Source organism: Pygoscelis adeliae, unplaced genomic scaffold (genome assembly GCF_000699105.1).
Source record: "Pygoscelis adeliae isolate BGI_AS28 unplaced genomic scaffold, ASM69910v1 Scaffold74, whole genome shotgun sequence".
Classification (NCBI taxonomy): domain Eukaryota; kingdom Metazoa; phylum Chordata; class Aves; order Sphenisciformes; family Spheniscidae; genus Pygoscelis; species Pygoscelis adeliae.
In genome coordinates, this window is record NW_008824665.1 from 773566 (window position 1) to 786781 (window position 13216).

General features: G+C 45.2%; 1 protein-coding gene across 1 annotated transcript; it reads right to left on the minus strand.

The window, feature by feature from the left end:
- Positions 1–344: 344 nt before the first annotated feature.
- On the minus strand, positions 345–1328 carry SPERT (spermatid associated). Its single transcript, XM_009322826.1, has one exon. The coding sequence runs from the start codon at positions 1326–1328 to the stop codon at positions 345–347; it is 984 nt and encodes a 327-aa protein (XP_009321101.1).
- Positions 1329–13216: the final 11888 nt, after the last annotated feature.

Genomic DNA, 13216 nt, shown 5'->3' on the forward strand with positions numbered 1-13216 from the left:
CCTCATTTTCAGGAAGTGCCCATCCCTCTGAAAAGTATGGCCAACATAAGATACCTCAAATTAAGTGTGAAAAGCATGAATTATCTTCTGAAAATCTAGGCCTTATTATCAGAAACTTTGAAAAAAATGCTGAAAAACATGTTTTCTTGACACTAAGCAAATTCATGACAGTCACCTACAGTGTATAATCAGAAGGTGAAATATATCTAAGTAATGTAAGAAAGCTTCAGAATAACACAAAATTCCCCAGATGTCTTCAGGCTCTACTGCGTTTTTATTAGGTTCCCTGAAACAAGGAGAGAAGCTTTCTAAGAAATTGAACTAGCAGGTCTTAGCACCAAGCTTTACATCTCTCCAAGCTGATGCTCAGTTGCCAGCTTCTGTCCTGCTTCTTCATACATTGGGGAAGTGATGGCAATGAGCTCATTTTCCAACATTTCCATTTGAGCCGTAATGTCTGACACGGTGTTTTTCACAGCATTCAGCTGCAGCTTCAATTTATTGTAATCTTCTTGGAAGGATCTGTTCACATTGTAGAGAATGTTACAGCCCTGTTTCTCCCCAAGGAAATGGTTCGCTTTCAGGAAGATGTGAAGGAGTTCATATAAGTCCTGAAGAGCCCGGAGGATTTCATACTCGCCCTGTGTGCTTGGGGCAGACTTGATCTTATCCTGGGTTGGAGTGGTGCTCTTCTTTTTAGCTTCATGTTCCTGCTGGGGGGCTGGGCCAGGCTTACCTTCTTCCCCAGCTGTGATGGCATCAGTGTCCTTCTGAAGATCTGAGCTGCCATCTTTGCTCTCTTCATGGACTGTAACGGTTTTTTGGTCTTTCCAGATGATGGGAACTGTTTTATTCTCCTGCTGGAAATCCTCTAAGACTCTATTCTTTTCCTGGACCTCCTGGAGAGCTTTGTTGCCTGGGCTGACCTTAAAGCCTATGTTCCTCTCCTGGAAGAATGGGAATGGCTTATTTTCCTTCTGGAGTCTTCGCTGAACAGCATCAGTGTAAATAACCTGGACAGCTTTGTTCTGTGACTGGAGACATTGTAGAGCTTTGTTTTCTTCCCAGAGCATCCTGTTCTCAATTCGGAGGACTTGGTTTTCCTCCCAGAGTGCTCTGTTCTCCTCCCAGATGCTCCACTCATTCTGTGCCTTCTTGCTAAAGAGTTTCTGGTGGAAAGCAAAGGGTGGCTGGCAGTAGATCTCATTCACACATTTGCCATCAATAACGACAAACATCTCGTCCCTCAGTTTCATCTGTGGGGCGATATAGTCCATCTCACGCTCTGTACATTGCATGCTGTGGTTCGTCAGATCAGAAGCAGACATGGCCTTTCTTTAGGAGGACTGTGGGGAAAGACTTCTTCCAGGACTTCTGCAAGACACCACTGTCCACTAGCAAGGAGTAGGTGACACAGCGGGGCTGGAGAAGCTTGATCAGGACTGAAAGAACAGGGAACACAAATGCACAGAATTAGTGCCAAAATTCAAGGTCAGAATTAAAGTCCATTGGACAAGAGGAACAAGCAAAAAAGTCAGTTCCCTCAGTCAACTGTGTTGCCCCTTTGACTCTGGAAGGTAAGGAATACACCAGAAACATAGTTTATAGACGCTGAGAAAATTGGCATTGGTAGATAAAGCAGCTCTATGGCAGCACCACAAGTGTTGGTATAAAAACCTGGATCCGCCTTTTGTCTCTCTACCTCATTTTTACAGACATGTAAGGGGGTAATATGCAAGAGTATTTTGCACCTCAGAATGGCCCATTCCCAACTGAGTGACAGGCAAATGAATTAAAAATTTTTATGGGGCTGAAACCAACTTTTCAAAAGAAAACATTTTTAAAGGATCACAGTGAAAAACTGGCCTCAAGAGCAGCTTTTTTTTGTTGATGCTCAGTAGCGTTTGTTAACAGGACGCCACAAAAATGTGGTGGCAGTTGTGCTTTTTGATCTTAAAATCCATAGAACTGTAAACAGGAAGAGCACCGAATGATACAATATGCACAAATCATTAAAACTCCAAACCACAGCCCTGGGACATTGGGACCAGGAGAGGTCTGTTGCTCTTTGCCTGTTTTTCTGACAAGTTCTCATCACCATGGTCCAAAAACTGTCACAACCCATAAGTAATTCTCCCTCTTTCCTTCTCATTTCTCCCCAGTCACTCTTTTCTTTATATCCTTTGATAGCTCCATTATTTTTCTTGCTTTCTAGCCTTGCAATAGTGATTGCTCATCTCTTTCTTACAGTCCGTCTGCCTCTTTTTCACATCACCAGAAAACCCATCTCTTTAAAATCCATACTGCTATGCTGTACCTCCAATGCTTCTCATTTCAGTCACAGAAATCTCAGACTTACCTGCTCAACAATCTTCCCTCCTTCACTCTACCCAAAATGTTGCAGTTTAAATTACCTTCTAGTCATAAGTAAACCTGGGCAAATGAAGGATTTCAGTCTTCTTGCATGAAAAAAACCCACTGAAAAATGTGGTTTGTGCCAAAGAAAATCTTACTTTCTGCAGTGTTTACCAAAATTAAATTTGCATGATTTTCAAGATGAAGTCATTTGAACTAAGGTTGAACTGTTTTTTATAATCAGATTGTTGGAATTCTTAGGGTTTCTGCGCAGTGTTTCAAAGAGCACAGATGTGCCGTTTTCTAGTTTAAAAAAAAAAAAAAGAGGTTGGCTGTCAAATTTCACCCAGGTCTACCCCTCTGCCCCCGTGAGGTCCCCCAGCTGCCCTCCTGTCCCTTGTGAAACCCAGTTCTGCCTTTCCGTTGCTGAGGAGAGTTTTACCTTCGTGAATTATGCCCCCGTGTCTCTGCCCCGAGAGTTAGGCACGGGGTGACAACCACACACAAGCTCCTCGTACCCTCCAGCTCTGCCATCACATTGTGCACCCCTGTCCTATTTTTGCCCTCTCCTTTCCAAAACCTGCCGCTCCCCCCTTTCCCTGCCATCTCCACCACACAGCACTGCGTCTCTGGGCTCCTCCAGGTTACTTCTGAGAGCCAACATCCATAGATGCTTCCTTCACCCCCTTCGCAAGCTTGTCCAAAAGCTCAGAGAATTGTTGGTTGCATTTAAAATCCCAAATCCCTTAATGCAGGAGAGGGCAATTGCAATATAGATCTGTTTGCAGTAACACTTGATTTTATTGCAGTAGGGTCTCCGTCTGACTTTCAGGGTTGTCTTCCACATCAACAGCCGATTTATCTCACATCAGATTTGTGTTTTCATAATATCGTTCCTCTGCTAAAAGAGATTTCTCCCAAAACTCCCAGTTTTGGAGGTTTTTGTTTCCACTTCTGCCATGTTCAGAGCCGTATATCGCTCCCTCCCTTGCACCCTCTCCCACGCGGCCTTTCCAACCCGTCCCATTACCTTGGGGTGCCCAGTCCCGTTGTTTCCACCAACAGCCCCAAGATGGGGAGGTAGATAAGCCACAGGGAGAACAGACCCCTAAATATCCAGAGGAGAAGCAGAAAACATCCAGCATCACAAGTCCAGACCCACCTGCTGCTGTGTATCACGGGCAAGCAGCTAGAGTTGTTAAAGTCACTCATATTTAAAGTGTTTAGACGGCATGTTTTCAGGATAAACAGAAATGTATAATATATATGGCACTGAAGGACATTATCTTGGGGACAATTAAACTTGACAGCGGCTCTGTCAGCTCTTTTGCACTGCAGGGGAGACATCGATCCAGGCTTCAGAGAGATGCTTCAAGTTCTCCCACCTCCCGAATTGTTTTCCCCCCATCTCTGAACTAAATAATCCCGGGAAATGCTGGGCAGCTGGGGTAGGCAGGCAGGACAGCCGGCCGGGGGGAAGCCGCATGAAATCGAGCCGGGCTGGGTAACTCAGCACCGCTAAATTACTCCCTGGCATGTGCTCACCTGTTCGCCGGGACCGGTGGTCTTCCCTCTCCCTGCACCCCTGCCAAGCAGCCCAGTCTGAGGTCCTGCTGCTGCCGGGGTGTCCAGGGGCAGTGGGGGTGCGCCACGGGGGACAGAGGGGACCGATTGTGATGCGAGCGCTGGGGGGGAACCTCGCCCCAGAGCCAGCTCCCTCCCCCCCCTGCCCAGGGGCTGGGAGCTCCTGCGCACCCTTCTCGCACAACCCACTTCTGTGCTCCTTCCCTGCTGGCCTCCAAGGATTGTCTTTGACTTTTCCCAGCGTTGCGCTTTTGGGTTATTTCTCATGGAAATGATCCTTCTGGTAGCTCAGCTCTCATGCCCTTTCCTGATCCCAGACTTCCTGATCTGCCTTTGATGCTCATAACTGAGAGCAGTTTGGGTAGATTCTTTCTCCATCACACCCTCTTAAAACAGATTTTGTTTTTATTCCGAATCTTCAAATTATATTTGTTGCTGAACTGATATTGATACGTTCAAAAATCACTTCTTTGTATGCACTATAATACCTGAAGTTATTTTCCAAGGACAACACGGGTTTGGAGTTTTTCTTTTACTATAAGTTTAAGAGCAGGCTATCACTGAACCCTATTAAGAAAATAGAATATGCAGGGCATTCATGCATTGCAAGTTTAGATATTATTTGTAGCAGCTATTCCCACTTCCATGTCTTTACATTTCTAATGATCTCATTCTCTTTCTTATTTGCTACATCTTTCAGATGTGGAAATCTTTTTTTCTAATCAGGGTTCTTGAATAATAAATACAGCAGTTAATTTCTTTTCCCATGAAAATTACCAACTTGACACCAGCCTCAAGGTGACTGTTACTGCTTTAGGAAGTTGGAGGTATAGTTCAGCTTTGGTGTTATACAAAGATGATAAACTCAGGTATAAAATTCTTCTCTGTAATTTCTCCCTTGCTTATATTTAATCTTAGACAACAAAAAACATCACAGGTTACTATGGCAACTCCCCAGGGAGCATTCTCCTTTATTCGAGCTCCAGGATCCTGCACAGGAAAGCAGGAGAATGTCCTCAAAAGAGAAAGGAAAAGACCTTATCATGGGGTGCTTGTGCTTGGCCTGCCATCAGATGGGAATTTAAGGGTGCTACCCAGGTGCAGCCAGTTTTCAGGAGAGGTGACTGAAATGGCCGACCTGAACTTCTGAAGGACTGAGGCTGTGGACCGCTGAAACAGACCTTTGATGAACATTTTAAGGTCTAAGAGCCAACTGGAAACTGAGTTAACAGAAACAAGCGCAGCATAGGACTGATCAGCAGACAAAGCCTGCTTAATCCAGAGCCATTGAGAACTAAATTAGCAGTGTACCTTCACCTTTTCTTACGCGATATTTTGCTTAAAGTTGGATAACGTTCTTCTGGCAAGTCATTTATTTGCTGAAAATTATGACTTCAAATACCAATATATTTGGATCAGATTTAGTGAATATCATCGGATGTGTGTACGCGTACATCAGAATTGGAAATGCTGCACTCGCACAGCTCACTGCAGAATTTTTTATAGCAGCTACACTGATTTCTGAGCTGGACTCTCAAAAGGACTGAGGTGTCATTCACAAGATTACAAAGGCAGAAATAATGCTGAGTGTGTTCCCCTCCCTGCCAAGAGACAAGTAACCCCTGCTTTGTGAGAAGGGTTTGAACTAACTTCCCAGCTGAGTGCTTTGTCCACAGCTTCAGACTACTCAATTTCTCCAGGTGAAGCTGTTTCACTATACAAAGAATTAAATATTGATTGGAACCAAAGCCATATTCCACATCCTACCTGCACACCTTACACCAGGCTGTTCAGCTGACCTTGCTGTCCTTCTTCTCAGAGATTATCTGGTTCTGGAAAGGATCCAGTGGGAGAGAGTGGATGATCCCACACATACTCACATAATACTCTCCAGTTTGGAAACTGAGCTCCATGCTGGGCTGCAAGAGGTCACCATCCAGTGATGGGTTGGAATTGGGGGGGAGAGCAAGATCTTAACTGCTGCCATGAAGATCTTGCAGAAAGGACCCTGGAGATCCCATCCCAGCCTCCTTCCCACTGGGAATGGTGGCATGTACCTACAGTAAAGTTCAGCCCTTTCCTTCTTTTGCTTTTAGAAGACCTGTTAAATTGCCTGCAATCAAAATAATCTGGTGGGGGTTAGTAAATGCAGAATGTTTCTTTTAATTTGGAGCATCTTCTGTCTTTCTCTTTTTATAATTGTGTTATATTCCCAAATCTTTTGGATAATAATAGTGTAATAATAATAATAATAATCTATTTGATAAAACCAAAGGCATCCACTGCCACTTTTTACCACTCCGAACACATTTGTGCTTCTGAAATGCCAGCCACTGTTTGTGTCAGCTCAGGCTGGTCTCACCGCACACTCATCCACTGTTCTCCAGGGCATTAAGCCTGGATGCAAATCCCACCAAGTCACTAAAAAGATTCTTGCATATTTGAGTGATCTTGAATCATCTCCTGACCTCAATAACTGGAAAGGGAGTAAAAATTATGTTTTCTCAGTTTTTGAGGCAGTGAAGTGTCTGGAGGGAGAGATGGTGATATCTCAGCATTATATTCTGCCCAGGAAGAGATGAGTGCACTTGGTCAACAGTATGAAAATCAGTAATGAAAACCTCCAGAGCAGGTTTTTTTCAGACAGATGGCTTGAGGGACACACCTAAGTCACCATCTATTCGGACTAATTGTCCTTCCAGGGACAGCATCACAGTGCTGCTGCCAGTGTGCCTCGGTGTAACCCTCACGCGTGCAATGCTGTGCAAAACACCAAACTCTGCATGCTCATGTTGACAGCAGCCAGGATGGTTAGCTCAGCTGAGAGCTGGAACGAGAGGTGGAAATATCTACTTCTATACCTTGTCTCTGGTACTAATTTCATTTTAGACATTGGGTAAGTCATCTGTTTCCATACCCCCAATTTTCCTCGGGTTCTCAGTGAGTTTGGGATACTGACTTTCTGATGCAAGCTGTCAAAAGTAATTAATTCTTACTTGTAAAGTGCTTTGAACATGAAGAGCACTATGGTAAAGAAGCCCTACACACCACTCTTATTTATCCCCACAATTCATAGAATCATAGAATCATAGAATCATAGAATCATTAAGGTTGGAAGAGACCTCTAAGATCATCAAGTCCAACTGTAAAACTAACACTGCCAAGTCCACCACGAAACCATGTCCCTAAGCACCACATCTACACGTCTTTTAAATCCCTCCAGGGATGGTGACTCACCCCCTTCCCTGGCCAGCCTCTTCCAATGTTTAACCACTCTTTCAGTAAAGAAATTTTTCCTCATGTCCAATCTAAACCTCCCCTGGCGCAACTTGAGGCCATTTCCTCTCGTCCTTTCGCCAGTTACTTGGGAGAAGAGACCAACACCCACCTCACTACAACCTCCTGTCAGGTAGTTGTAGAGAGCGATGAGGTCTCCCCTCAGCCTCCTTTTCTCCAGGCTAAACAACCCCAGCTCCCTCAGCCGCTCCTCATAAGACTTGTTCTCCAGACCCCTCACCAGCCTCGTTGCCCTTCTCTGGACACGTTCCAACACCTCAACGTCCTTCTTGAAGTGAGGGGCCCAAAACTGAACACAGTATTCAAGGTGCAGCCTCACCAGTGCCGAGTACAGGGGCACGATCACTTCCCTGCTCCTGCTGGCCACACTATTTCTGATACAGGCCAGATGCCATTGGCCTTCTTGGCCGCCTGGGCACACTGCCGGCTCATGTTCAGCCGGCTGTCGACCAACACCCCCAGGTCCTTTTCTGCCAGGCAGCTTTCCAGCCACTCTTCCCCAAGCCTGTAGCGCTGCATGGGGTTGTTGTGGCCCAAGTGCAGGACCCGGCACTTGGCCTTGTTGAATCTCATACAGTTGGCCTGGCCCCATCGATCCAGCCTGGCCAGGTCCCTCTGCAGAGCCTTCCTACCCTCAAGCAGATCAACACTGGCGCCCAACTTGGTGTCGTCTGCAAACTTACTGAGGGTGCACTCGATCATTGATAAAGATATTAAACAGAACTGGCCCCAAAACTGAGCCCTGGGGAACACCACCTGTGACTGGCCACCAACTGGATTGAACTCCATTCACCACAACTCTCTGGGCCCAGCCATCCAGCCAGTGTTTGACCCAGCGCAGAGTACACCTGTCTAAGCCGTGAGCCGCCAGCTTCTCTAGGAGAATGCTGTGGGAGACGGTGTCAAAGGCCTTACTGAAGTCCAGGTAGACCACATCCACAGCCTTTCCCTCGTCCACTAGGCGGGTCACCTGGTCATAGAAGGAGATCAGGTTGGTCAAGCAGGACCTGCCTTTCATGAACCCGTGCTGGCTGGGCCTGATGCCCTGGTTGTCCCGCTCATGCCTTGTGAGCGCCCTCAAGATGATCCGCTCCATAATCTTCCCCGGCACCGAGGTCAGGCTGACAGGCCTGTAGTTCCCTGGATCCTCCTTCTGGCCCTTCTTGTAGACGGGCATCACATTGGCAAGCCTCCAGTTGTCCAGGACCTCCGCCATTGACCAGGACTGCTGATAAGTGATGGAGAGTGGCTTGGTAATACACACAATGTTTACAAGCTGAAGCAAAACATTTGACTTTTGCTAGTAAGTGACATCTTACAGAGATGTCACGCTTTGTGTTGTTCCACCTTAGATCTCATTCCCACCTTGTTTTCATTCTACTTCAGCTATTGATATTTTAAAAAACATATCAAAACCATGTGCAGTCTTTTGGTCAACTCTAAGCCATTGCCTGTCAACGCTATTCCTTTGTGTTGTGTCTCTGTGATACACTGCTTGTGAGCCTTGCCAACAAAATACTCACAGCCTGATTACCATATCACTCTCCTACTTCTGTTTGACCAAACTCACAGAGCAGTCTGTGCTGCTGAAAAAGCCCATTAGTTGTTCATTGTTGAGTAAGTACTAGCAGCAATAATCATAGGTGCACTTGTTTTTGTTGTGAGGGCAGAGGCACGCTGACCAAGAGGAATGGAGGGGCAGAGCTGACACTGCACCCAAAGGAGCTCTTTGGCCTTCCCCTCCACTGGGACAAATCAATGGGTATGGCCACCTCAGCATGCCATGTGTGACTGTGGGGTATCCCGCATGGACTCCAGGGGCCACTCCCAAAGGCAGGCCTGCCACCAAGCTGTGCCAAACCTGCTGGCCCTGATCTCTGATACCCACAAACCCCAAACAGCAATAGGCACCAGACTTGAGCCTTTGGTGGCTCATCAGTCAAGTGATGCTCCAGCCCTCATTACTGCACTGATTAGGTCTTTGATGACTGCAGGAGAGCTTAAACGCTTCACTGTCCTGTAGGCACATGTAGACACCTCAAAGTAGGTATCTACAGTTTGGAGGTGAATCCTCCCTGGCCTGCAGCGTTGATGGACACGGCGTGCCACCTCCTAAAGATATAGCTGTCTCTCCCTGCACTAACTGCAGAGGAGTCTGCAGAGGTTAACCTCGATTAGGTGATTAAAGCAGGGCCTCACACCCTAGCAGAGTGCTCCATCTTGGCTTGGCTCGCACGTGTACCCTGCAAAGGAAAGTGCTGCTGAGCCAACAACTGCTGCATGGCCTGGGACACCTAAATTGGGTCAGCTTGGCAGAACTGAAAGACTCGCGTTAAAAATAAGCATCATCTTCCCAAGGGTTACAAAAAGCCATGTGCAAAATCCCTGTCCCTCACAGGCATCAAGCAAGAGACTGCAAAGGGTGTGGGGATGGGGGAACACTAAGGAACGTCCCATTTCATGTGCAAGGGCAGGAGCTGAGAGTCTTGATGAGCAGAGCAGACCATGAGAGCACAGACTCAAGCTGCGATGTCCCGTGAATGGGTGCGATGTTTGGGAGTTGAGGGTGTTTCATCTCATTTTGAATGCAGCAGTTCCTCCACGTGACAAGAAGTCTTGCTGGGTGAGAGAAAAAGTCGGCAGCTCCATTCCTGATTGACAGGGAGAAAATTGAGGGTTCAGGCTTATTAAACAATCTCTAATAGTGATTTATGGTGTCCTGTACATTTTAATCTAACAAAAAAAAAATCATCTAATTAGCTAAGTGTGTAATCCTGTATATTAATTGTCTATTAGCCACGTCTTAATTGTAATGGAATGCTTATAAAATAACATGTGATGGCCACGTAGCACCAATTTAAGTCATTATCAGACTAGCTCCTGCTTTAATAAGGATTTGTTTAACTGAAATCTAACCATTTCATTTCATTTTAAAAGCTGTAAAGAAGAAGATGTTAAGATCTTAAAAAATTAGTATCCCATTAGGATTTACTAGATGGTATACTATAAACAATGCTACATGAAGAATCATGAAAGCAATGTGAAAAATCCAATCAGATGCTAACCCAGATGATTAAATGGCAGAGCATGGTGGAAACCTACCAGGGAAGAAAGATGTCTCTCATTTAGAAATACTGGCAAGCTCAGGTATTTCCTGTCTCTTGACTGTTTGATTTTACAGCCTTAATGTTCAACTGACATGTGTTTATGCATGTGCATTTTCTAATACTTTTAAAGAGATGAACCAAGAAAATTTGATTATATTTTGATTTTATTATATAGCAACCACATTGATCTCTACACATGTCACCAGCAGGACTGGTAACATCTCCACAATTTGAATTAAACAGGGTGTATTTGCTATAGCAATAATAAATTATTATTTTATACATAAAGCCATGCTATAGGAAGACATGTGCCTCAAGGAGATAGCTGTCTCACAGGTATGTGCTGACTACCAAGGAACCTGGAGACCCCAAAACACTAGGTTTGGATCTGTGGGTTTCCTAGTAGCTCTTCACCACAGCCCAGCTCCATCAGCTACTCTGTACCTCTTCTTCTTTGTCTTCCCCAGTCACTGCTGCCTCTGATTTCTTTGTCCTATTCCTATAGCTCACAGAACAGTGTTGCATCCTAGAGATGCCATTTCCAAAAAGGATGAGTATGTAGGTTCTCACTCTACTTCCTATGATTTCAGCCTTTTCCCTTCTTGCCTCATTAACCAACTTCTGCTCTTAACTCCATGTACCACCCCTTGCTGCCTCATACTTTTGGCCCATCTCCCTAAAATTGCATACACCAATACCCAATTTTCATCCTTCAAGAAATTACGAAATAGCTTACTTGGAGTTGCACCCATGCTCTAATGGGCAAACACTCCTGCATATGATTCTCTCAGTCTTTACAGGCATGCAAGATTTGTTCTCCCATTTTGTTATTATTAGATCTGTGGGTGCAGACTTCTAACGGGGCACAGGACCCATCTGGTAATCTTATTAAAAATCAGGTTTGGCTTTTGGAAACACTCTCTACCCCGTGGGTTTCTCTAACGTAGCTTTGTCACCTGAGTTTTGCAAAGAGCTCCACGCCCAGCCCCAACGACTGTCCTTCCACAGCATTTTTGTCTGCTACAGTTGCACCCAGGCTTTGACTGGAGCTGATGGGCTTGTGCAAAACAAGTATCTTATTAAAAATATAAATAGCTTGAAGGGTGTCTGAAGCCTATTGCTGGACAGCATAGGTTTGTCAAACTAGATATGCAAAAAGCACAGGAAAAAAAAAGGAATATAGGCTCATAACAAAACTTCAAATGTGGAGCAGTGCTGAAATGAGACCATTCCAAGCTCTGTGGAGCCACTGGTTTACCTTTTCTAGCATGTATCATGTGTTGATGGGCCATGGCACGCTTTGCTTAGAGGAACACAATTTTAATACCTGTTCATCTCAGGATTTAAATTGCTGCCAGAGTACTTCTTTAATGGTATGCCAGAAGAAGAGAGGTTTCAGCAATAAAAGAAGAGAGTAAACAGATAGATCCCAGGTACTATTGTTAAGCACACCCAGGAACAGTTAAACAGGCAATTATAGAAATGCTATGCAACCCCTAGGAATGATTTTGTGCCAGAGAAACAGCCCCTTTTACCCATTTCCCTCAACTTTTAATCTGCAAAGTCTGTCCTGGGGTGACTGGAGGTTACAAAAGTTACCTGGTCTTATAAAACTGCCTGCAAACATCTGTGCAAATTTGGGTTCACTGTCTGTCCAAGTGCTCTGTGGTGGCACTCGAAAAATAACTGGAACCAGAACACACATCCACCCAGAGAAATGCAATGAGAAAGAAATAGGTTAAACTGTCTTCATACGTGTCCGGAGGATATCATTAACATTAATGTAGTCATAAAGCAGCACCTGCTGGCTCAACGCAGCAAATCTTTGCCTGCTACCAATTAACTCTTCAAAAAATAATAGAGAACAGTTTTCGCTCTTCTTGCCCCAAGCACAATAACTTGTTTCCTGCTAAGCATTATTAATTATAATGTCCCTGCTGCTTTGCCTCGCTCAAATGAACAGTCCCATCAGTGGCATAAGCTTCATAGTGAGGTGTATCTCAGCAGGAGCAAGTACAGAGTTATTGGGCTTTAAAAAATATTACACTACTTTTTATTACTGTTGTTGTTCCTTACTTGGTGTAGTGCTTTCACTCTTAACCATCTAGAAGGAAGAAAAGCACAGATCTCAGCTAGGTGAAGATGTTCACATTACTGTAGTGTCAACAATTCAGTAAGCAAAGTCTGAGAAAAAGGCTTATGTGGGGCGAGGTGTGTGATGAGATGGGGAGAGACACTCCTCAAACACAGCTGTAACCTTGTCCTGCATTCCTAAACGTGAACTGCAGTCAGATTGCTGCCACAACTGATGGGAAGAGTTTGGGAGGTGACCCTTCTTCTGGGGCCAAGTGTAAGGCTCTGTGACCATGCAGCTGCACGTTAGCTGTGTGCTACTAGCTTGCATGTGTCCTTGGTTCCCCTCCAGTGGCCTTTTTACATCAGCCCTTCTCCAGTGCACTGAAGCGATGGCAACCACCCCTTGTGCAAGGTTTCTGATATGGTGGCCCTGGGGTGCAGAACACCATAACACGTGTACTGTCCAGCGGGCTCACTCATGTATACATAAGCTTTGGGTCTCTGATTTGCAGTGTAATGGATACTGTCTCTTCTGCAAGGTGTCTCCTGCAACATAAGTCGTTATGTGGCTGAGCTGCCAGGCATCTCAGACACCACCAGGCATCACTCCTGGTCTGAGCAGTGATGGCTGTGCAAGAAGCAAAGCTAAACCTCTTCTGCTTGGGGAAAAGACAGCTCATCTCTTTCCAACTGTAAGCAGGGATGATGTGGCAGAAATATGCAATGCCCTTTAAAACATTTCACATGGTATTTAACCTGAGCATTGTGGTAGAAACCATAAGCCACCTGGACTTTCT